The 24,516-nt window shown below is 51.6% G+C and overlaps 1 protein-coding gene across 1 annotated transcript in view; it reads right to left on the reverse strand.

Moving 5' to 3' along the window:
* The window catches only part of LRP4 (LDL receptor related protein 4), a 47,294-nt gene that overhangs the window by 8,443 nt on the left and 14,335 nt on the right, over window positions 1-24,516 (reverse strand). The window contains exons 4-34 of the mRNA XM_032844536.1: window positions 24,228-24,341; window positions 23,688-23,804; window positions 23,228-23,356; window positions 22,870-22,989; window positions 22,313-22,438; window positions 21,590-21,715; window positions 21,265-21,399; window positions 20,762-20,887; window positions 20,185-20,415; window positions 18,962-19,118; window positions 17,300-17,517; window positions 16,963-17,139; window positions 16,456-16,578; window positions 14,610-14,818; window positions 14,353-14,434; window positions 13,712-13,817; window positions 12,459-12,660; window positions 10,853-11,042; window positions 10,632-10,763; window positions 9,582-9,722; window positions 9,176-9,262; window positions 8,898-9,069; window positions 8,121-8,283; window positions 7,770-7,995; window positions 7,130-7,433; window positions 5,133-5,351; window positions 4,834-4,968; window positions 3,824-3,932; window positions 1,737-1,881; window positions 1,349-1,462; window positions 759-894 (exon numbers count right to left, since the gene is read on the reverse strand). Coding sequence (XP_032700427.1) covers window positions 759-894; window positions 1,349-1,462; window positions 1,737-1,881; window positions 3,824-3,932; window positions 4,834-4,968; window positions 5,133-5,351; window positions 7,130-7,433; window positions 7,770-7,995; window positions 8,121-8,283; window positions 8,898-9,069; window positions 9,176-9,262; window positions 9,582-9,722; window positions 10,632-10,763; window positions 10,853-11,042; window positions 12,459-12,660; window positions 13,712-13,817; window positions 14,353-14,434; window positions 14,610-14,818; window positions 16,456-16,578; window positions 16,963-17,139; window positions 17,300-17,517; window positions 18,962-19,118; window positions 20,185-20,415; window positions 20,762-20,887; window positions 21,265-21,399; window positions 21,590-21,715; window positions 22,313-22,438; window positions 22,870-22,989; window positions 23,228-23,356; window positions 23,688-23,804; window positions 24,228-24,341 — 4,771 coding nt within the window. The remainder of the gene's footprint in view (window positions 1-758; window positions 895-1,348; window positions 1,463-1,736; window positions 1,882-3,823; window positions 3,933-4,833; window positions 4,969-5,132; window positions 5,352-7,129; window positions 7,434-7,769; window positions 7,996-8,120; window positions 8,284-8,897; window positions 9,070-9,175; window positions 9,263-9,581; window positions 9,723-10,631; window positions 10,764-10,852; window positions 11,043-12,458; window positions 12,661-13,711; window positions 13,818-14,352; window positions 14,435-14,609; window positions 14,819-16,455; window positions 16,579-16,962; window positions 17,140-17,299; window positions 17,518-18,961; window positions 19,119-20,184; window positions 20,416-20,761; window positions 20,888-21,264; window positions 21,400-21,589; window positions 21,716-22,312; window positions 22,439-22,869; window positions 22,990-23,227; window positions 23,357-23,687; window positions 23,805-24,227; window positions 24,342-24,516) is intronic.

The following is a 24,516-nucleotide window of genomic DNA, read 5'->3' on the forward strand; positions in this document are numbered from 1 at the left end:
GTGCCCTAATATATAATGCAATATTATTCAGCCATAAAAGTCAGTTTTAAGATGTGCATTGTTCTATAGTCTAACATCTCTGGAACAGGAATGTGTCTTACAATCACTGGCATCTCACAATTGATGTTGGTCATTTCCTCAGTTGAAACTCTCAATCGGGATGCATCTTAAATTAATAGTACCATCAACTTAATTAAATATAATATTTTATACTTGATTTGAGAACTGTTCATGGTTATGCTTGCTTATTTAATAACAGGGTGTGTGTGTGCGCATGTTTGTGTGTGTGTGTATGTGCACACACACACACACACACGTGTGTGTTTGAGGTCATTATAAGCCAACCGCAGTCCTGAGGATGTCCCAAGTCATAAAACCACAACCCTGAGACCACTATGACTTTGTGGTTTCTAAGTAAACTGCGGGACAAGACAATATACTGAACAGGTTACCTGAGAACAAACATCACAGAAAGGAAGAAGGAACGCCATGTAGGAAACTCCTCCTGAGTGATTTCCCTCTCCCTTAGAGATCTTCTAAGCACTTAAAGCTTCTTGCCCTCAGAGCTAAAAAGACAATCGCTTGCAACAGTCTACAAGTCAAAATATCCTCTCCAGCGCCCAAAGCAGGGCCTGGTAGCTAACGATGTGCTCTACCACCCATGTGCCAGAATGACTAAGCTAACGCCATGGTCTTCTGCTGGAGGGGGATGGTGATTTAGAAGAAAGAGCCCTGAATCCCATACCGAACGCACTTACCTTCCTCCCACCTCCTCCAAAGATGTGCGGGTCCGAGTGGTGGAGGAACGCAAGGTGGTAGGGAGTGTATTGGGTAGCACTGGGCTCCTTTCACTTAGGCTGGTAGCCCTGGGAGCTGGGGGCACCAGACCAGGTACTGGAGAGAAAAAGGACTGCGTGAGCCCCTGGAGCCCCAGATCTCTACATATGATCCAAGAGTAACACCTGGGACACTTGACAAAGCAATCTTCTAGCTGTCCTTATCCTAGGCACCCTCATTAAAGCCTCTTCATACTGTAAATAAAACGGATTTGGGCTCCAATGTTAGTAGCTCTGGATGGCTAGCTGGTCCACAAAGGTCAGGAAAGACAGTAATACATGGGCCACAGCAGGGGTCAGGAAACCAGGAGACCTGAATTCCATTTTAGTAAATGCCAGAAGTCAGGCAAACCTGGGTCTGTGCTATTCCAAAGGTCAAGCTCATTGCTCCCAGTCACTTTGCTATAAAACCCCTTGCGGGGGATCCCACCCAGAAGGACAGAGCTGATGCTGATGATCCCCTACCACTCCAGTGGCTCTGCTGGTCCAGGGGCCCGTCCAGTGCAACTCACCAAGGGAGCAGGGCCGGCCATCTGGCTCATCGGGACAGGCACATACAAAGTCGGAGGCCCTGGCAAAGCACAGGTGGGTGCAGCCTCCATTGTTCACACCACAGGCATTCGTCCCTAGAGGCAGAGTGGGTGAGTGTCTGGTTTGGGATAGAATCAGGTCTCCCAGTTTGGCACTTCTCAGTAAGGAGGAACTCTGGGGCACCTCATTCCCAGGGGGCAGTAGGGCAGAAGGGGTACAACCACACGGGGCTGAAGAAGGCCTAGGGGCTTGAAATGGGAGCCAAAAGGATCTCCTGTGAGTCTAAATGTCTCGGTCATTTAGAGTCCTTGGGGAGACCCACCACCCCACCGATGGCAAGGAAGCAGGCTCAGGACCCAGGAAGCCCACCTGTCTGTCGCTGAGGAGAAACCACAATGATGTCCATAAGCCCTTCCACGTTCGCCAACACTGTCTCCTTGTTCCGGCCTGAGTACTTGTCCACACGCTGGATTGACTTGGTCTGCCAGTCTGTCCAATAGATCCATCTGTCCTGCTACTCAACAGGAAAACCCAATAAAGAGTAGATATTATTCAACAGTCTGTCCTCAGCAGAGGACAGTGTACTTCCTCAGTGTACACCTCGGCATGTGTACTCCCTCTGCTGAAATGCCCTCTTTGTCTCTTACCCAGCACACCAACTTCCGTGTGTCCCCCAATATGGCACTGTCCGGGACATCTCCCCCAGTCCATACAGAGTTCCCTCCTCCATGCTGCTCTGTGCCTTCTACAAGTGAGCCTTGACACTCTGTGGTCATCTGCTTACCTGCCCGTGATGTAAGACTAAGTCCTTCAAGGACAAAAATGCATTTCATTCATCTCTCAATTTCTAGCACTAACATATAATTCTCAGTCAGTTGACTGCGTGGCTCAATGAATAAATGACTTCTTGTACCTAGTAAATAGGAGGAACTCGGGGGCAAGGGGTCTTTCTAAGGTCCTGGCTCTTCTGGGCCCTTCACTTAGAGCCCTGGCCCAAATCTTCTGGTTACTTCTGGGGGAAGCTGCCTTCTAATGCAATGATCCTCAGATTCTTGGCCAGGGGTGGGGAACGCAGAAAAGGTGGTTCCCCTCCTGCTTCCGGGTATGTATCAGAAATCCCAGGGGACACTTAGAGATTGAAAAACCATATTCAATATCATCCTATAGTTTTACATTTGGAGTACGGGGTAGGGGGAGCCTATCAGTAGGCAGGGCCCAAATCTTATTGGCTGGTAGGATATGATGCACAATACAGATAAGTGGACATTGGTAAAAAATGAACAAAGATTTTTAGATGACTGAGGATCCCTGTTTCGGCCCCAAGCTTGGTAGATCTCCTTTTCCCCTGAATTATCATGGGGTTAGAACTCAAAAATGTTAGCCAGTGATAATTAAAATAATTAAAAATAACACGATTGAGTTCCAGATACGTGTGCTAATGCTTTGCACGTATTTTTGGAGGACACATTATTATTATTATTTTTTAAGATTTTATTTATTTACTTGACAGACAGAGGTCACAAGTAGGCAGAGAGGCAGGCAGAGAGAGAGAGGGAAGCAGGCTTCCTGCTGAGCAGAGAGCCTGATGTGGGGCTCGATCCCAGGACTCTGGAATCATGACCTGAGCCGAAGGCAGAGGCTTTAACCCACTGAGCCACCCAGGTGCCCCAGGAGGACACCATTATTATCATTATTATTATTATTATTATTATTATTTTAAAGATTTATTTATTTATTTATTTATTTGACAGACAGAGATCACAAGTAGGCAGAGAGAGAGAGAGAGAGAGGAGGAAGCAGGCTCCCCGCTGAGCAGAGAGCCCGATGTGGGGCTCAATCCCAGGACCCTGGGATCATGACCTGAGCTGAAGGCAGAGGCTTTAACCCACTGAGCCACCCAGGTGCCCGGAGGACACCATTATTAAACTTACTTATTTTTTTAGGTAAGTGAAGCTTAGAGAAGTTCAGTATCTTCTCCAAAGTTGCACTTGTTCAATGAACAGGCAGAGCTTGAACCCACTGAGCTGGCAGATTAGAGGCTCAATAAATGTACCAACTAGCTGGCTGCCTCAATACTTGGGCTCATAGGCCCTCTACCCTACAGCCACTAAGCCAGCTGCCTGGGCTCAGCTGACGGAAACGTGGCATTAGAATCAACTAGGGAACCTGTTAGAATGCACCTCCCTAAGCCCAGTGCTCATGAAGCAGTCTTTATCGCCCAGGACCCAGGAATCTGCATTTCCGAGTCCCTCCCTCAAACGCTAGAACGTGGAGTAGTGGGACAGGACTAGGAGACACATGGTGCCAAGGCTTCAATGTGCAGGAAACACCCCTGAAATGAGCTTCCATAGCCTGTCTGTCGCGTAGCAACTAGGGTTGAGGCCACCAACTTGGGATCCCAAAGGAATACCCCCCCCAATCAAGGAGGTTTAGTTACCTCTCTCCTGAGCCAGTACCTGAGTGAGAGCAAAGGGGTGGGAGACATGGCTGACTAAGATCTGCCGTAGCTTCCCATTGAGGTCAGCACTCTCGATCCGGTCCAGATGTGCATCTACCCAATAGATCCTGTGAAGGACAAGAGAGAAGGTGGCTGCCCCAAATGCTTGCCAAGAAGCCCAGTCCTTCCCCACAAGGAGCTATCTGGCCCCCTCCTGAGCTGACTCAGCAGGGGCTGTGAGTCATCAAAAGGTGCCCTTGATCAGAGAGGTCACTGCGAGTCCCAAAGCTGAAGAAGGGAGGTTGGTAACTCAAGTAGGGGGCCAGAGCTGTCTGGGGTGGAGTAGAGAGCCTGTGATCTCAGAGGAGCCACCCTCCAGGTTCATCTGATCCCAAGAATCAAAGTCCAAATTCTTAGGACCACTCTTCAAGAAGAGATCTCACACACACACACACACACACACACACACACACACACACACACATTAAGAAAGAAAAAAAGAAGAGATCTTGCTGTACAAGGACTTCACTGAGGCTAAGGGGAGAAGGCATTCCTCTTCTCCAGCCTGACTCTCCAGGTGACTTTGATTCCTTTCCCTTCTTCTGGGGGCAGAAAGGGAAGCTGGCTGCCTCGAAGCACCTTTCACCCTCTTCTCTCACCCTCTAGCATTTTGATCTAGACAAGGAGTTGCAAATTCTAATGAGTGAAGGTATCAGAAGAGTAACAAACGCAAAAAAAATCAGCCTCCAATGAGTAGGGGGTCATGGGATCTGTGGTCCAACCAGAGGACAGGCTCTGCTTAAGACACTCAAATCAAAAACATGTAAACCACACAAACAAAATCCATCTGAGGACTGAGGGCCGGATTCAGCAAGCCTTGCTCTAAGAATACATCCCCTCATCCTTCTTGCTTTTTTCCTCCTTATCTACCAAGGAGCTTTCTATCCTTTTGTTTTCACTGTCTGACTCTCCACCATCCTTTCCTCTACCCACTCAAATTCCTGGAAGCTCCTGGGACAGGGTTCCCACCTGCGGGTGTCATAGTCCAGGGTGAGGCCATTGGGCCAACCCAGGTCTGTGTTGATGAGGACCTTCCGCTCAGAGCCGTCCAAGTTTGCCCGCTCAATCTTGGCAATGTGGCCCCAGTCGGTCCAGAAGAGGTACCTGAGATACAATACCATCATCATCACCAAGGCAAGGGAAGATGGCAACCAGAGGCTTGGAGAATTAGAGGGGACACACTGACACCATTAGTACATGGGCATTTTCCTAGGGACTCTTCATCAGGCCCTTCCTCCCTGGGGGTCTCTTGCCGGCCATGAACTTACCCCTTCCGGGGGAAAACGGCAATGGCCCGAGGCTCGTCCAGGCTGTTGTTGATCAGCACTTTGCGGCAGGAACCATCTAGCCTTGACGCTTCAATGGTATTTCGGCCCGTGTCCGTCCAGTACAGATTCCTGGCTACCCAGTCTACTGCCAGCCCGTCAGTGGTCTTCAGCCCACGCCCGATCACTGTTTCCATGTTGCTGCCATTCAGATCTGCTCTCCTGAGGGAATAGCCCAGGGCTGGATGACTGACCTGACTGACCAGAGGTAGACTGGATACCCCCACAGACTTTTAAGCATATTTATTAATGTAATTTCTATACCTGACATGGGGCTCAAACTTATGACCCCAAGATCAAGAGTCACATGCTCTTCCAACTAAGCCGGCCTCTTACCCCTAGACTGAAACCCCTTTAATCCATGTTCCTATAATTAGATCCTTATTATAAACTCCACAGGGACAGAGACTACCTATCTATCAGTACATTCCTCAGCATCTAGCCACAGGAGGTAGTCAAAATATTAGCAGAATTAATGGACAAATCCTTGGGAGGACAGAGTGTTTCCTGCTCTAAGTAGGAGGTGTTTGGACCCATGTCTTACAGAAGACAGGTCAGTAATTCCCCATATACCTTAGGAGAGAGATAAGGATTGATAAGTGGTAATTATAAGAAAGGCACATTGGTCCAATCTCCCTGTGTATTTTTACATTAGTCCTCTACCACAGAATTCAACCACGGGATGGGGGTATGTCACAAACACTTCAGGAACTTCTCTAAACTACATATTCCCACCTGCTCCCAGCATGAGATTCTTTTTTTTTCTTAAGATGTTATTTATTTATGTGAGAGAGAGAAAGAGAGAGCACAAGCAGAGGGGAGCAGGAGAAGGAGAAGCAAGCTCCCCACTGAGCAGGGAGCCTGAAGTGGGGCTCAATCCCAGGACTCCGGGGATCATGACCTGAGCAGAAAGCTGACTTAATCGACTGAGCCACCCAGGCACCACCACCAACACCCCCCAACCGCCCTGCCCCAGCTTGAGATTCTAATATGCCTCTCAGGGAGAAACAAGGGGAATGCCCTTATTCTTTTTTTTTTTTTTTAAGATTTTATTTATTTGACAGACAGAGATCACAAGTAGGCAGAGAGGCAGGCAGAGAGGAGAAAGCAGGCTCCCTGCTGAGCAGAGAACCCGATGTGGGGCTCGATCCCAGGACGCTGAGATCATGACCTGAGCCGAATGCAGAGGCTTTAACCCACTGAGCCACCCAGGCGCCCCGCCCTTATTCTTTTATAGGAGAATCTCTGCCGTAATAAACCCCTCAAAATAGTGGCAGGCCATCACATTCCTCAGCTATGATGGGACAAAAAAAAAAATGGAAAGAATAATAAAAAGTAAAATAAACAAAACAAAAATATTTTTAAAACAGCAAAACACAACCTTGTGAACAACCCCAGGCCTTGGCATTTGGCCAGGGTTCCTGTTTTATAATACAGATACACTGCTTAGCTACTCATCAATGAGTCTTAGGGGATGCAAGGAGCTCCCACAGGGCCGGGCAGTGGGGTAAAGGCTCCAGGTCCTCAGCCTGATTGTTTTATATACTGGGCTTCTATTAATCTAGAAATAAACAACAACAATAAAAAACCCCAAATCTGAACTCTGTTCTTTTTTTTTTTTTTAAGATTTTACTTATTTGACAGAAAGAGAGAGCACACAAGCAGGGGGAGCAGCAGGCAGAGGGAGAAGCAGACTCCCCACTGAGCAGGGAGCCCGATGTGGGACTCGATCCCAGGACCCTTGGATCATGACCTGAGACAAAGGCAGATGCTTAACCAACTGAGTAACCCAGTGCCCCTGAACTCTATTGTTAGTGACAAGTGAACAAGTCAGGATTAGAACCACTCAGTCTGCTTAGAGGTCAACATGGACATGACCTCACCCCACCAGGGATGGGACACAGGTCTGTGTCCTCTGGAGATTTCAGGGACATTCATACCTGATAACATCCAGGAACACGTCTGTGTAATAGACCTTCCCGTCCACGCTGTCATAGTCCAGGGAGATGACATTGTTCAGCTCGGGAACTGGGATGTGCACGTCCGTGTGGTCGCTGGTATCCAGCGAGATACGCCGGATGGAGCCTCGGCTGGAGAAGAGCAGGTAGGTCTCGGGGGAGGGATCGCATGTCTTCCCATCTCGCTTCAACTGGATGCCAGTGGGGCAGGCGCAGGAGAAGCCCGAGGGTCGAGGCAAGCAGAGGTGGGAGCAGCCGCCATTTCTAGAGCCACATTTGTTAGAACCTGGGGAGGCGAGACGCATGAGCCGTGACACCCGGCCTGGATTCCTGCAGAAAGCTTACAAAGGCCCTGGTCTCTTATGCCTGGTTCTCTGCTGTCCTGTGACAGAATATGGTGCCTGGCAGAGATGAGGGAGGAGGAGCAGGTGTGTCTCCCTTCAGGTTTTCTGAAGGTGATAGCAGTCAGAGTCCCAGAGCCACACCCGGACGGAGCACAGCCTGATCGAGGAAGGGGGCTTAGGGAGGTCCTTGTCTCTGAGATCGTAGAAGGATCTCTGTGCTCCCGACTTATCTCAGACACCGGGCTACCCTCAGAAAGTCAGCTCTGGCCCACTCTTACCCAGTGGTTGTGCCCGGTCCACAGCTTGGATGTCCATGAGGCCTGGCAGATTGGACCTCACCAGGATGACGTTGCTGCCGGTCCCCTTGTCAGCACGGTGGATGCTCCGGGTCTGCCAGTCGGTCCAGTAGATATAGGAGTCAAGCAGGGTGAGGCCATAGGGGTGCTGAACGGGGGACACCAGCGTGTGCCGGCTGCCACCGTTCAGGTCGGCAGCCTCAATTCGCTGTGGAGGAAGGAGACGGTGCGGGATGGCTATGCGTAGGCGAGGAGCCCTGAGTAGAGATCCTGAACAGCCCCCCTCCCATCTCCCCGGGCTTCTGGGAAAAGCAACAGGAGCAGGACTCTCACCTCAGTGTGGGCATCAGCCCAGAGCAGTTGGGAGCTGGCCTTGTCCACAGTCAGCCCGTTGGGCCATCCTAGGTTGTTGCTGATTAGCACAGTCCGGTCTGAGCCGTCCATTCCAGACCGCTCCAGCTTGGCGTTCTCCCCCCAGTCTGTCCAGTACATGAACCTGGGCCAGGAAAAATACTCGCTGCTATGTCCGTAGCTCCTATATGCTGGAAGTACTGACCACAGGCCAAACGCTGTGAAAAGTATTTCATGCAAAAAGTGGAGTTGTCGCTCAGGGGGTCTAGGGCTTCGGATTTGCAGGCCGAGAACGTTCTGAAGATGTATCATCATCGTGTGAATAGACTTTACTGAGCCGTACACTTAAAAAACCATTGAGATGGTAAATTTTATTATTTTTTTAACCACAATTTCTTTAAAAAAGAATTTTCCATGGATTCTCTCACTTAGTCCTCCCAAGAGCATGAGGTATACATTTTCACTATCACCTCCACTTACTGGTGAGGAAACTGAGGATCAGAAGTTAAAAACAGGACCTGGAGTGACAGACGCAGCTAACACATGGTAAAGAATGTTGAATCCTGGATTTCTGACTTCAAGGCTAGTGCCGTTTACCGCTACATTACCCTACCCGCCCCAAAAGAAATCAGAAGGGGCGAGGTCCATCTCTGCGTTCCTCTGAGGCACGCCTGCGTTCACTTCTTCTCCTGCACCCCTGTGGGAGCCCCAGCTGGCCTAGCCCAGCCCGCTGCCCGGAGCCACAGAGCCAGGTCTCACCCCATCTCATGGTACAGCACGATGGCCCGCGGGCTGTCCAGGTTCTGCCACACCAGCACTTTCCTCATGGACCCGTCCAGGTTGCCCACTTCGATCCGGTTGGTTCCCGTGTCTGTCCAGTATACTTTCCGGCCAATGGCATCCACTGCGAGCCCATCTGTGGTCTGCAGCCCTGCAGGAAGTCAAGAGTGCACACTGGCTCCTGCCTTAAAACAGACGGGCTGTTTCCCCAGCTCTGGAGCCAGACAGGGGGTCCCTGGGCTGGAAGCAAGGCCCACCTGTGGTGATGATGTCCTCATGCTGAGAGCCATCCAGATTGGCACGGCTGATGCTGTGCAGGGTACTGTCTGACCAGTACACCTTTCCTGGAAAGGGAAGGCTTGGCTCAGCGTGAACCCATGCCTCTCCCAAAGGGACACCCACAGGGACGCCAGGGTGTGTCAGAGAGATCCTCTACCCCTGAGCAGAGGCAATCCAGGGAAATAAAGAATGAGCGTAAGAGGAAAGTTGTTGGCAGGGATGGAAGCAAGGCCCCAAACCATGCCCTCGTTACCCAAGAGGAAGCTACAGAGATGGGGGCAGGGCTGTTTCAGAGGGAACAGGAAGCCCCAGGCTCTTGGCAGGAAGCAACGGGAGAGAAAGAACAGCAGCTGCAGTAGCTTGGGGACAGAGGGCCACACGGACCTTCCTGGGGATCTACTCCAATGGCAATGGTATTCTTCATGGTAATGTTGATAGGTACCACCACGTCAGCAAAATAAGGGATGTCCAAGGAGACCATGCGTATGTCTATTCTCCTGGCGAAGATGAGGAAACTGTTCATGCCTGCCCAGGTGGGGACAAAAGGAAAGAGGACAGTCACCCTAGTGCAGCCAGTAAGAGGATCTGGAGTCTCTTGTTAGTTTCTAGTGGATCCTGGGTAAGTTATTTAAATTGTTCAAGCCTCAGCTTTAGCATCTGTAGAATGGGGATAAGGGCAGGGTATCCTGTAAGGACTAGAAGAGATCTGTACCCAGAAAAGCACTTAGCACTGGGCCTGACATATAGTTGTAAATGAGAGCTCTTTGTTAATATTCTAGAAGTGACACACTTTTCAAGAAATTTTACCATTTGGTTTAAAAAACTTTATGTTAAGTGAAAGAGGGCTTTCCCTACAGATCATGGAGGGCCTATTCACAGATCCTTTCTCATTCAAACTCCCAAGGACGTTAGGGTTCAAATGCAGCCTGTCATGTAGCATCCCCTAGGGAGAAACATCAACTTCTAACTGCTGGGCAGCCAGGCCCTGCTCCCGGGACCCTCCAGCTGAGGCTGTCATCTATGTTGTACACTCACAAAGTGGTACTTCCAAGGCAGGTACCATGACATTGGAGAGATCATATGTTTTAATATTCATTATATAAACTCTGGGCAGATAAAACTGAAGTGACTTGTTCTAACCTGATCAGTGTATTATGACAATTTTCCAACAATGAAAGCAGGGCATCTGGGAAAAGAGCATCTTTTTCTAATATGCATAGAGACCCCATAAGAACAAGTTAGACTCTGCCTATGATCCTGTCTACCTGGTCCCTTGGGCCTCTTTCTGGACTTTTCCTTCTCTCTAGAACTTTTTGGTCTCCCCTATGCCTCTCATGGTTTCTCAACCCACCCTGGAGTCCACCCACAGGGAAGGAAGAGAGCCACTGCCCCACTTGGAGAGGGTCTATCCCGGTTTGTGATGTTCCAACTTACCTGGTGAGCAGGTCTTGCCATCAGGCATCAGGTTGATGCCCGTGGGGCAGGTACAGCTGAAGCCACTCAGATTTGGGGACCGAAGACACAGATGGCTGCAGCCTCCATTCTCCCTAGCGCATGGCGTGGACACTGCAGGGGGAGGTGAAGGGGGGGTCAAAGGGGAGGTCTACGGCAAAGGAAGGCCAAGGAGAAGCCATGGCGGGCCAAAGGCTGCTCACCTGGGGGCCGCCGGCGGTGGAAGACATGGATGTCCATAAGGTTCTCCAAATTCTCCTGTAGGGTCTCCCGGTCTAGCCCCGTCAGTCGGTCTGCGCTCTGTATACTCTTGGTCTGCCAGTCAGTCCAATAGATGCGCTCTCCGTACAGGGTCAGCCCAAAGGGGTGGGGGAGCTGGCTTCCAATCAGCACCTGCCAGGCGGGGCGGGCAGCACTATGTCATTCCCCAACAAGGTATGAAGCACAGAGCGGTGGTCAAGATGGATCTACCCCCATATGTGCAGTCGGGATGCAGTTCCTCCACTGCCAAATCTCTCTGAGAGGTGTCTGAGTGGCTCAGCCAATTAGGCGGCTGCCTTCAGATCAGGTTATGATGCTAAGGACCTGGGATAGAGTCCCGCATCAGGCTCCTCACTCAGCGGGGAGCCTGCTTCTCCCTCTGCCTGCCGCTTCCCCTGCTTGTGCTTGCCTGCATCCGCGCACTCTCTCTCTCTGATTAAAACAAAAAACAAAAAAGTTCTCTGAGATTTGGTTTGCCAATCTGTGATATGACCGTGACAGCGCCTGGGTCCAAGGGTTGTGTGATGATTGTAAAAGATCTCATATGATTTAGGTAACCTCAGAGTCTCTCTGCACAAATTATTTATTAATTACAAAATGAAAAACAGTAGACACCCCCTTAACCAACCACCTTAACCGTGCCAAGTTAGTATCACTGCAAAGGGACAAGCTGACATCTGTGCCTGCTGGTGAGACACACTGGACATGGCTTGATTTAATGTAGTACTCCTGCCCCAAACCTAATCTGAGTCTAAGGAAACAGCAGACAGACTGAGAGACATTCTACAAAATAACTGGCATTTGATATTTAAAAATACAAAGGTCATGAAAGGCACAAAAGGGGCTCATTTCCTTGACTGGATGGGTTCAATAAAGATGAGAAAGTAGAGGTTTAAGAGACCTGATTACTAAACACAGTTGTGATCGGAGATTGGATCCTGGTCTAAGAAAGACAAAAGAAAAAAAAAAAAGCTACAAAGGACATTATTGGGGCAATTGGTGGTGAGACTGAACATGGACAGTAATGTTGTATCAATGCTAAATTTCCTGGTTTTGATCATCACACTGTGGTTACTTGAGACAATGTCCTTGTTCTTAGGAAATTGAAATATTTTGGGGTCACAGAAAGGATGTTTCCAATTTATTCTCAGACGTTTCAGAAAAATAATGCGTGTGTGTGTGTGTGTGTGTGTGTAGAGAATGTTAAACCAATGTGACAAGTCTCACAACTTTTTTGTTTGAAATTATACCAATGAACAACAGCAAAAACAAAGAGAGCAATCACAGGTCCAGCAGGCATTTGGCGATTAAATAGTGTCCGTTGTGATGGTTAGTAGGAAGGTCTGTGCACCACAATAGACACAAATCCCCTAGCTTCCCTTCATCATCAGGCAACAATCTCCCGCCCACCCTCCTCAGCTCTGGAGGGCAGCCACAGCCTCAAAGGAATAGCACACAGCTCATTCTGGGTCCTCCAAGCTGCCAGCCAGGAGGAGCTGCCCCAGAGGCTTTCAGGGTCGTGGGATGATGTCTTAACACCATACTTACCTTCCTCTTGCTGCCATCCAGACCAGCAAATTCAATCGTCTTCATGCCAGCATCTGCCCAGTAAAGCCGCTGGGACCCGTAGTCAATGGCTAATCCATTAGGCCAAGTCAGATTGGAAGAGATGATGACCTGGCGGCCAGAGGCATCCATGCCAGCTCGTTCAATCTTGGGGCTTGCACCCCAGTCAGTCCAATACATGTACCTGGGCACAGGCAAGGAAGGTCTTACAGCATTCTAGTTAACCCCCGGGGGACTCGGGGTGCCTAGGGTGCCAACTGCCTGCACTAGCTGCCCCAGCCTCCTGTCTCAGCTCACAGCCCCATCCTGGCTCAAAGCTGTCTCTGAAGGTCTCGTACATTCTATCACTATCCAGAGGTTCCCCAGGGTTTTAATAAAGCCATAGCTCAATGGCTCAAGGAGTGCTTGGCAAATGAGGCCTGTTCAGGGATAAAGAAAGAGGGGAAGTAAGAATAGGGTGCAAGAAATGTTTCCTTGGGGCACCTGGGCGGCTCAGTGGGTTAAGCCTCTGCCTTCAGCTCAGGTCATGATCTCAGCGTCCTGGGATCGAGCCCCACATCAGGCTCTTTGTTCAGCAGGGAGCCTGCTTCCCCCTCTTTCTCTCTGCCTGCCTCTCTGCCTACTTATGATTTCTCTCTCTGTGTCAAATAAATAAATAAAATCTTTAAAAAAAAAGTTTCCTTGACAAGATGGGTTCAGTAATTATGGTACACAAATTTAAAAGAATTCTATGTAACCATGAAGAAGAGCAAGAGAGCTCTGTATTATTAAGTGGAAAGATATCCAGGATATATAGTTAAGGGGGAAAAAAAAAACAAGTTACAAAACAGTATACCATTGCATAAAACCAAAACCACCATCAACACTACCAGATATATATGTGTAAAAGAAAATCTGAAAAAATACCCTAAATGGTTAACCGTTAGCAATGGTCATTGCTGTAGAGTGAGACTATAGGGAATCTGTACTTACCACAGATTTATTTACTTATTTGTTGGTTGGTTGGTTTATTTACAATGAGTTCCTTCGGTTAAAAAAAGATAAAAAAATTTAAAAGGTTTCCTCGTCCACTGTGGGGACAGAGCTGTCACTGTACCCTCTGTGGTGTCTGTTAACTGCCCTAGCTGCCTAGGTGTGCCCACAAGATCTGGCCCCTCTCGCTAACTTCTGGGCTCCCCTCTAGTGCTCAGAGCTGTGGGATGGGTGGAGCTTATCCCAAAGGGACAGGTGCTCACCCGCCCATGGGTTCCACCACGATGTCCCGGGGACGATCAAGATTCTCCCAGATGAGAACGGTCCTCATGCTGCCATCTGTGTTGGCCACTTCAATCCGGTCTGTACCTAAAGAAGAAGTAAGGGGCAAAGGTGTGAACTCAATCCTTGGTCCTTTACCCTACTACCTTCCGCTCCCAGCACAGAGCCTGGCCTGCAGGAGATGATCAAGAAATATTTTGCGACAGATGCACGACAGTTATCGAGGGAATTGAATTTGGAGAAGATGATGCTGCAGGTCCAAGGACCACACTTTGAGAAGCTCTGCTGTAAGGCATTCCTCTTGCCTCCCAGACTCACCTGGCGCATAGAAAATGCCCATTTTTATTAAGACAGTGATGGAAGGAAAACCACAGAGCATCGTTTCCTTCTCTGAAATGCCTCAAAACCTCAAAACATTTTTGAGCACCAGCTACATAGCAGCAGAAGCTGACATTTGATTGGCAAATGTCAAATCCTCAGATATGAGCGTCTAGCTTCAGCTCTTCTGACCCACCAAGAGCTAAGGACACGACAAGTGGTCTGGGAGGGACACTTCTCCCTGATGCTAGAATTTTAATAAGAAGAATCCCACAGAGCCAGGCCATGGCTGTCCTGTACATACCCGCATCTGTCCAGTAGAGCTTGTTGGTGACCCAATCAATGGCCAAGCCTGCTGGACTCTCCAAACTGGTATCCACTACCACCTAGACAGAGAGCAAAGCTGTGATCACCAACTGGACTTGTACCTCATCTCTGAGGCCCAACTGTCCCAATTCTCCAGGTTGGCAAAGGTATGGGAAGCCTAGTCCTGGGACAGGGTGGATTCCATCCCCTCCGTCCCTGCCCTCCCCGAGGGCTTGGGCCCTCGATGGGCCCTACCTCCTGTCCTGTTCCATCCCACTTGGCCCTGCTGATGGTGTCAGTGCTGACATCTGTCCAGTACACGTGGTCATCCCGGGAGTCCCAGTCAAGGGCCACAGCACTGCGCACGTCAGCCAGTGGGATGACATCGTCGGACAGGTCCTCTGTGTCAAAGCTGATCCGACGGATGTCCATCCTTCGGGCAAAAAGCAGGAACTTGTCAAGACCTGATCAAAGGCCGAAAGGGGTCTCCTTTTAATGCTCTAAATCCAATCACAGTGACAGACACAGACGCTCACCTTTGTGACATCTGGTTCAATCACACTTCCTGGGAGCTGGTGCCCTTTGTCCCCTACTCTTCACACCTCCGGCCCCCTGTGAGCACTGGGCGGCCCATGCTGACAGACTCAGGCTTAAGGATTAATGGATGAGGAAACAGACTCTCCCCAGGGCCCAGAGGCGTATCCTGTTTAAGCATCCATCAGCTTCGTCTCCTTTCCTCTCCTCTTTGCTCAGCCTCTTTGGCCGCACTGGCTGGCTGGCCATCCACTCCCACCCGACCTCACTTCCCTCCTTCCCTGCCTGGCTCAGGGCTGCAGCTCCACTCCATCACTTACGTCCCCTTCTCTTCACAAGTTAGCCAACGATGCCTACTGAGCTTACTCCTTTCCTCGCCTGCCTTGTCTCCTTCACTCTCCTGGCAACTCTGTGATTCACATCATTCTCATTCTCATTTCCTGGATTAGCAACCCTGAGGCTAACAGCAGGTCAAGGAGCTCACCCACCTTCCCTCAGCCACAAAGCACCAGAGCTGGGACTTGAACTCGGGTCTGGCTCCGGAGAAGGTGCTCTGGCCAACGCCCTATACACAGCTTCTTCCCCACTGGCTCTTCTTCATCCCTTACCCCATTCTGGCCTATCTGAATATTTCCCAGTGTACATATCTGCCTGGAAGGCCCTCCTTGCCTCACTTCACCATGTGTCTCCTTGTAAGCTCTGAGAAACCCTTATGGGGGAGGTCCTGGGGAGACCTGTTGTACCTCACTGAGACAAGAGGGACAAACCAGGGCACTTACAAGAATCAAGGAGGGTAGGTTCTCAGTCAACGTGTGCTGAATGAATAGCCCCCGTTCCTCTGGATAGTTTCCCTCATATCAATCTCTGGGAAGGACCCAGATCCCAAGAGAAGTTTGGTTTTAACAAAGGACGAGAGGGTCAGGGGGAACACAGCAGAAAGTAAGAGCAGCTGCTGATGTGTGAGGAATGACCCCGAGCCCCTCGTTGGTCACACCATACTCCTGCATCACCCCTCCCTCTGGACTAGTCTTAAGAAAAGTCACCTGTCACTCTGAGCTAGATAGGGTGGCCCTCTCAAGGCAATGACCCTGCAGGAGCTCAAAGGAAGCCAAAATAGCAGATCCAGGAGCAATCAGGGAACCCCATTTTCTCCCAGTCATCAGACACGTATTTATCCAAGGTCTCCATGTACAGAACATCACCTGAGGTCCTCATCTTGGCTCTTTGGTTTAGGGCCTGAAAGGACGTCTTTAACAGGGGGAGGCTAAAGGTAAAGAGACAGAAACCCCGGCTTTCTAGAAGGGCCTGGAACCGTCTCACTGCCTATGGATAAAGCATTTGACCTGGTGAAATGGTCTACCAGCCTGGCTGCGGGGACCCATACTCTGCTGACCCATACTTGGTGCTGTCACCGAGCCCTTGGGCTTCAGCTTTGCTGTAGGAGCCACCAGCCTCGTAAGTCCTTCCTCTCCCATGACACGCAAGCCCTTAGATTTCTATCTCCCGTTCCTTCCACACCCCCTCCACAAGGCATGTCCACTGAGGCAGGAGCCCCAGACCCACTTACTCTGGGCACAGGCGTGGCCGCTGATCTTGCGGAAGCCTGTGGGGCAGGCGCAGGTGTAGTTCTGGCCACTGGGCAGACACAGGTGGGTGCAGCCACCATTGTTGTCCCCACAGCGGTTCTTCCCTGTTCAAAGAGTGCAGAGCAAGAGGGTCAGGAAACACCAAAGGCTGGCGGAGTCCACCCCAAGGCAGTTCAGTCGTTTAACCAGGGTGTGAGCTCCCTGGAAGGAGGAACCATAGCTCGTTATTTTTTCCACCTGCCCCAGCTGTGAACACAGTGAATCCCCGACAGAAGAGATAGCCTATGAAGGTTTGCATGAATCCGGTCAGGACAGTGAAGCCCATTTTCTGGGGTCTCGATGTTGTACCCTGAATGTCCAGCAGAGGGAGAAATTGGCCCCTATTGGTGCCAACCACAGACTTCCTGGCCAGAAACAATGGCCGCTGTGACAGGTGCAGGGAAGGTTCCCAGAGGCACAGGAGGTTTACCAGGTGGGCCGTTTCTTACCTGCAGGCTGGCGCTGGGGGTGCAGGGTGTGGATGTCCATGGGGAAATGGAGCTTGTTGCGAATGATCTCCTGGTTCTTGCCAGTGAATTTGTTAGCACTGTTGATGCTCTTGGTGTGCCAATCTGTCCAGTACAGGCTGTCTTCAAACACGGTGATGGCAAAGGGATGGGGGAGGCCTGGGGAAAGTCCAGAAGGACCTCAGCCCAGACAGAGCCTGCCATGGGCTCTGGGCCCAGGCCTGGCAACTGCGCAAATCTTACCCTCTGCCAAGGCTCCTGGGGGCTGGGACTGGGGCAGAAGGATGAGAGACGAAGGAGAGTGGAGAAAGGACCTCACCCTGGCTAATGACAGCCTTGCGGTGACTCCCGTCCAGATTGGCCCTCTCGATGACATGGTGCTTAGCATCCACCCAGTACATACGATGGCCCGCATAGTCAATGGTGAGGCCATTGGGCCAGAAGAGATGAGTATCGGCGATGATGCGGCGTCCAGAGCCATCCATGCTGGAGGCCTCAATGCGGGGGGTGTTGCCCCAGTCTGTCCAGTAAATGGTACTAGGAAGAGACAAAAGGAAATTGAGAGACAGGCAGCAGAAAGCAGGTAGTAACAGGAATAATAGCCAGACTGGGGCCTTTTATCTGTTTAACCCAGGGGATTCCAACGAGTAGGAGACACATTCTGTGTGTAGTCCAGAGTGTCTTCTAAATGTCTGAGTTTAAATGTCTCTAGCAGGGTGTTCATTCATTTAACAAATCTCTCTCTCTCCCTCTTTTAATAATACCTGCAGGGCTGTCTCTTAGGGATTAGGAGTATAGCAGTGAACAGAACAGACAAAAATACCAACCCTTGTGGGAGATTTTTTTTCCTAATAACAAAAATTATTACTACTTTTTATTAATTAGATCAACCCTATGAGCTAATAATAAAAATATTAAGCACCTGCAATGATCTAATGTGTAGTGTGGTATTTAAAATACATCTCATGGGTCGCCTGGGTGGCTCAGTGGGTTAAGCCTCTGCCTTCAGCCCAGGTCATGATCCCAGGGTCCTGGGATTGAGCCCCACATCGGGCTCTCTGCTCAGCGGGGAGCCTGCTTCCCCCTTCTCTCTCTGACTGCCTCTCTGCCTACTTGTGATCTTTGTCTGTCAAATAAACAAAATCTTGGGGTGCCTGGGTGGCTCAGTGGGTTAAAGCCTCTGCCTTCCGCTCAGGTCATGATCCCAGGGTCCTGGGATCGAGCCCCACATTGGGCTCTGTGCTTAGCGGGGAACCTGCTTCCCCCTCTCTCTCTGCCTGCCTCTCTGCCTACTTGTGATTTCTGTCTGTCAAATAAATAAATAAAATCTTTAAAAAAATCTTAAAAAAAATAAAATAAAATGCATCTCCTTTTGGGTAGGTGAAATGGGTGAAGGGGGTCAGAAGGTACAAACTTCTAGTTATAGAATAAGTAAGTCATGGGGATGTAACCTACGGCATGGTGACTCTAGGTCATCACACTGTACTATATTATTTCAAAGTTGCTAGGAGAGTAGAATTTCAAAGTTCTCATCACGAGAAAAAGTTGTTGTAACTGTCATACGTAGACAGATGTTAATGAGACTTACTGCAGTGATCATTTTGCAATATACACAAATATTGAACCATTATGCTGTACATCTGAAACTAATATATGGTTATATGTCAATTATATCTCCAGTTTAAAAAATGAGTCTCTTTTAATCTTCACACAGCTGGGAGTAGGTGTGCTTTTTTTAAAAATCACCAATTGTAAAGTGAGTGAGCAAGTGAGTGAGCGGAGGCAGAAACAGACTGACCCAGGCCACACAACCATTTAGCGCAGAGCCGGGACTCAAATCCAGGCGTGTCTGGGTGCACAGCCCATGCTGTTAATGCCACATTGTGAAGAGGCCCCCCCAGCAAGGTCTGGCCCAGGCGGCCTAGAAACTGTTGCTAGATATTGCAGGAGGGATTGGAAGCTTGAGGTTCAACTCACTCACCCCTCCATGGGGTGCAAGGCAATAGCCCGGGGCTTCTCAAGGTTTTGCCACAGCAGCACCTTCCGATGGGCACCATCCAGGTTGGCCACCTCAATCCTTGATGTCCCTGAGTCGGTCCAATAGAGTTTGTCATGGACCCAATCCACAGCCAGGCCCCCTGATGGAAAGAGGCAGCAGGAATGGGTCAGGGATTCAGCCAACGCTCCTCTGGGCCGACATGACAGAGCAAAATCTTACATGAAGGTTTTGGGTCAGACACTGTTCTGACCATATTCTGACCACGTTCTGACCATAGTTAAGTATATTAACTCACTTGATTGTCACAACAGCTCTGGGAACTAGATACTAGAACTCCTGTGAAGATGAAGGAGTTGAGGCACAAAGGAGTCAAGGAACTGTCCAAGGCCAAGCACTTCCTCCTCACAGCAAACCACATTCTGCTTCCTGAATCCTGGCTCCATGACCCACGCTCAGAGTCTCCTGATGCTCTGGCTCACGCGTTTGCAAACTGTGGCTCAGAGTTTTGTAGAGGTGTTTCGGAAGTTCCATAGGCTTATGAGCCAGAATCTAATCCATTTCACTGGGCTGCAGAATGGGCTGAGATTATAGAGTGAGCTCTCGTTTTTTTTTGTTTTTTTTTTAAATCTGTAAACATTTGGATGTATCTCTCTGGATTGAGGAGACTATCCTTAATACAAAGCAACCAAAACAAAATTCTGAACTGAACCAAATGCTAAGACTTAGAGCGAATTGTAGGGGCGCCTGGGCGGCTCAGTCATTAAGCATCTGCCTTTGGCTCAGGTCATGATCCCAGGGTCCTGGGATCGAGCCCCGCATCAGGCTCTCTGCTTGGTGGGAAGCCTGCTTCTCCCTCCCTCTCTGCTTGTGTTCCCTCTCTCACTGTGTCTCTGTCAAATAAATAAATAAAATCTTAAAAAAAAAAAAAGACTTAGAACGAATTGTAACTGCTGCCCATAAATCTCTGATTTCAAATGATTATATTCATCAAAACGTCTCATTACTATTGAGTCCAATAATGAGCAAATGTCATAAACCTGAACCGTTAAAATTCACGTTTTTCCCTACTAGAATTCCATCCAAGATTTCGCCGGAAGAGAAAGATGTTCTGCTGACCAATGTTTGCGAGCCACTATCCTGTTCCTTCCACGATTGCTTTGTGCATGCTGTGGCCCTGCCCTTCCCCCTGGGGCCTCATTCCCTACCTGGACTCTCGAGCCCTGTAGACACAACCTCCTCCACGTTGCTGCCGTTGAGGTTGGCACGGAGGATCCGGTCCAGGGTGACGTCCGACCAGAAGACGAGCTCGCGCCGGTGGTGGAAGTCAAGGGCAATGGCGTTCTCCAGGTTGTTGAGCAGCAACGTGTACTCGGAGCGGTGCGGTAGCACCTGCCGGATGTCGATGCGATTGGCGAACAGTAGCACAGGCTCCGGCCCTGGGACGTGGCATAGAAATGGGGCCCCCACTGGGCTCCAGAGCTGCCCCTGATACGTGTCAGCATGCACCCCCAAATCCTCAGCAGACAAATGTGACCCCCTGCCGCTGAGGGCATGGCCACATCTGCCGATGACTGGACTAGAAGAGTGGGAGCCTCCAAAGCATACTCTCCCCCACACCCCACCCCAGCAGAGTTTTTCTTGGGGCTCAGAATGCAACTCACAGCTCCACTGTCCTGAGATGAAAACTCTTTCTACCTGTCAGCAAATCCCCAGGGACTGGAGACCCTGGATGTCTCCAGGCTCAACCCTCTGCCCAGCAAGCCGAATGCCAACAGCTCTTACCCAGAGCCTTGCAGCTGCGCCGGTCAGGTCGGAGCTCATAGCCTGCTTCACACCAGCACTGGAAGGCCCCTTCGCTGTTGGTGCAGCCCTGGCTGCAGTACCCCTCCTCGGCGCATTCATTCACATCTGGGAGGACCGGGCGGGGTCAGATCTCCATTCTGCCACCCTCCCACCCCAACTCTCAGGCTGACTAGTCACTTTCCTGCCCACATACCCATCTACTCTCCAGGACCTGTGGGAAGGGTATACAACAAGTGGTAAGGGCGTCAAGGTCATGGAGACCTGGGCTGGAATCCCAACTCTGCTCTCACCGGCTCTGTGGCCATCAGTAAGTTACTTAACCTCTCTGGGCCTCAGTTTCCCCATCTGTGAGACAGACAGGACCATCGCCACCTGCTAAGGGGATGATGAAAGGAGGTTGCGTCTGTCAAATGTCTGACCCATGGGAAACACAGCTGTCTGTCCGCTGCCCCTGCCCAGCTCCAAAGCAGACCCCAGCTCACCCTGGCACATGTGCCCATCCTCGGTGAGCCGGAAGCCCGTGTGGCAGGTACACTGCACCACCCCCCGCACCATCTGGCACTTCTGGGCGCAGCCACCGTTGTTAACATTGCAGTTCTCCTCACCCGTCCGGGGCCCTGTGCCAGCCAAGCCAGAGATGGGAGTTGAGCCCAGAATCCTCCCCCAGACAGCCAACTTGGCATTCCACCTGGACCACGAAGAACAGCTCCCGAGGCTGCACGAATCCCCGGGGAGGGTTCTCTTTGAACCACATGGGTGGGGTTCAGCCACAGACCAGGGGCGGGCCCACCCACTGGGGACACTCACGGCAGTTCTGCTGTGGGCTTTCGTCACTGTTGTCCCCACAGTCGTTGACCCCATTGCACAGTTTCCTCTGCCCGATGCAGCGCCCGTTCCAGCACAGGAACTGGTCCGAGGCACACTGGGGGCTTCCTAGAGAGGGAGGCAGCAGAGCAGGGCGGGAGAGAGAGGCAGGTCACAGCAGGGCAGGGCTTACGTCAACAAAAGGACGGGAGCCTGTCATTTTCTAGGGCGAGCAGGAGACAGATGAGACTCAAGGTGGGAGGGTTGGGGTCCAGGGCAGGAAGCAGCTCAGACAGGGCTGGCTGGATGTCTGCATTCGTTTGCTCCCCAGGAACACCACAGTGGGATGGTGAGGGATGTGGGACAGAGGGAGAGAGTGCATCCGTGTGTCCCGCATCCGGCAGCATGGCCAGGCCAGTGGGGGCCGTCAGCCACAGAGAACAGTGCCTGCTCACAAGGCCAGAGCAACCGGCGGGCTGGCTGTGTATGAGTCGGAATGTGAGAGGTGGCTGATGTGTCCCGGGCCATACGGCTGGGCAGGCAACAGATGCACCTGGATTTGACACTGGTAACTGAGAAGGGCAAGAAAAATCCAGGCCGTGGGCAAGATGTGATGTAAGCATCTCTGTAGCCCACTGGAATGGCAGTGGTGACACCCTCAGTCCACCCCTGTCCGCCAGCTCAACCATGGACCAAGGGGCCTGGGCGAACCCCGGGAGACTCCACCTGTGTTCTCACAGTTCTCTTCATCACTGTTGTCTGCACAGTCGTCCTCTCCATCACAGCGCCAGGACAGGCGGACACAGCGGCCTGAGCGGCAGCGGAACTGTTCAGCTGTACACATGGAGGTGGCTGGGCAAAGCAAAGGCCTCATGAGAGGCTGGCCCCGCTGTGGCCTGAGGCTCTGCCCCTCTGTGGTCCAAGGCCCCCCACCGCCTCCCCAACTGCAGCCCATGTCAGCATCCACGCCACTGTCCTCCTTCACGGTTGTTCCCAATGGCATCTTTGCGCAAATTAGAAAACAGGTAACCTCTCATCAAGACGCCTTCCTGCCACTCATGAGAAAACTACAGGGACAAATATACAAATCTATGTAATTACAGAATGTGTACATCCACTGTGTGACTGGCATCCCTTCGGACAGAACACCTCTGTGCTGTGCACAACCTACACCACCGTCTACGACAGTCCTGCCCCATCTGTCTTTATTGATGGTGGCCTTTTTGGCTCCAAGAGCCCTTTTCCTACTTTCAGCCCTGCCCTTTGGCACTGCCCCCACTCACTGCAGTTGCGCTCATCTGATTGGTCATCACAGTCTGCATCGCCATCGCAGCGCCAGCCCGCGTTAATGCACAGGCCACTGTCACACATGAACTCTCCCGAGCGGCAGGGCTGGTGGGAGGCTGGGGAAATAGGACAGACTCCTGTCTCTAGCCAGTCCCTGACACAGTGTCCAGGGCAGACCAGAAAGCCCGGCCCCAGCACCCGCCTCCTCCATCTCTGCCCAACAGGGAGCCCGGAATCCAGAAACTCCTCCCCGGAGCTCGTGCCCCAGCTGGCACCTGTGCCTTACCACCCCAGGAGTTCCTCTGGGCCTGGCCTCCCTCCCTCCTCCTCCGCACTGCTGGCCAGACCACTCACAGCAGTCGGACTCGTCTGACCAGTCTCCACAGTCATCATCCCCGTCACAGTGGTAGATGTCGAGGATGCAGCGGCCGTAGGCACACTGGAACTCCTCCAGGTTGCAGGGGGGCGCTGGCACTGCTGAGGCTGGAAGGCAGGCAGGGGTAGGGAGGGGCGTACACTCAGGCCTGGACACAGGAGAGAGGCCCTGACTCCTCCAGGGGGTAAGACGTTCAGGCAAGGAAAGTGAGTATCATCTGGGATGGCCATAATGGACTCCCGTGTGCTGGTGGACCAAAGCGGGCCCTCCCCTCCGCACCCAGGGAAGATGCTCCCAGCCTTGCTCAGCGTCCAAGGTGCTGTTTCTGAAGAGCCCGCCCTCCCGGGCCGCTGCGCATGCACCCTGCTGCCCTGGCCCCCCTGGGATGCCGCCCTCTGTCCAGCCCAGCCCACCAGCCTGGGTTCTGGGGCCACTCACGACAGCTCTCCTCGTCAGAGCCGTCTTTGCAGTCGGTGTCACCGTCGCAATACCAGTGCTCGGCGATGCAGCTTCCGTCACTGCAGCGGAATTCCTTGTCAGAGCACTTGCGCATGTCTGGGGGACGCAAGGGGACAGCAATCCTGCAGGAGCCCTATAGCCCGCCCTCCTTTGATCATCCCCAACACCCACCCTATTGTCCCTGCGGATCTGACCCAGTCCCTGCCAGACATCACAGACTTGGTGCAGACTGTGGTGGGGGAAGCGGTGGCCCTGGAGAGGCTGGGCCTTGGGCTCCTGTTCCCGGGTTCTCAGGGGGTCCCCACGGCTCTGTCCCTGGCCTGGAGAGACTTGGGCCTTGGGCTCCAGTCCTGTGGTTCCTGGGGTCTGCATGGTTCTACCCCTCAGCCTTCCTCCAGGTGCTCCAGATACCCCAGGCAGTTCACGGTGCAGACGGGCTGGAGCCGTTGCTGCCTGTTCTCCCCCAGGCCAGACCACTGCAGCCATCCTCCCCACCCCCACCCCCAGAGCTCCACTCACCACACTGCTCATCACTGTTGTCACCGCAGTCATTGTCCCCGTCGCAGTGCCACAGGCTCCGGATGCAATAGCCATTCTGGCAGGGGAACTCATCTTCCTCACACTCCCGGGGGGCTGTGGGCACAGAGCTGTCAGGCTGCTGCAAGCCCAACAGGAAGCCCCAAGAACAGGGCCGGCGGGCTACTCCCAACACTCCCAACACTGAAGCAGGGGGGCCTCTCTTGGGCTCATCTAACCAAGAGGGAAGGTAAAAGGAGGGACAAAGAGCTGAAGACCCTAGAGCTGATGT

The sequence above is a fragment of the Lontra canadensis genome, unplaced genomic scaffold, assembly GCF_010015895.1.
Source record: "Lontra canadensis isolate GAN:19392208 unplaced genomic scaffold, GSC_riverotter_1.0 scaffold154, whole genome shotgun sequence".
NCBI classification, from domain to species: domain Eukaryota; kingdom Metazoa; phylum Chordata; class Mammalia; order Carnivora; family Mustelidae; genus Lontra; species Lontra canadensis.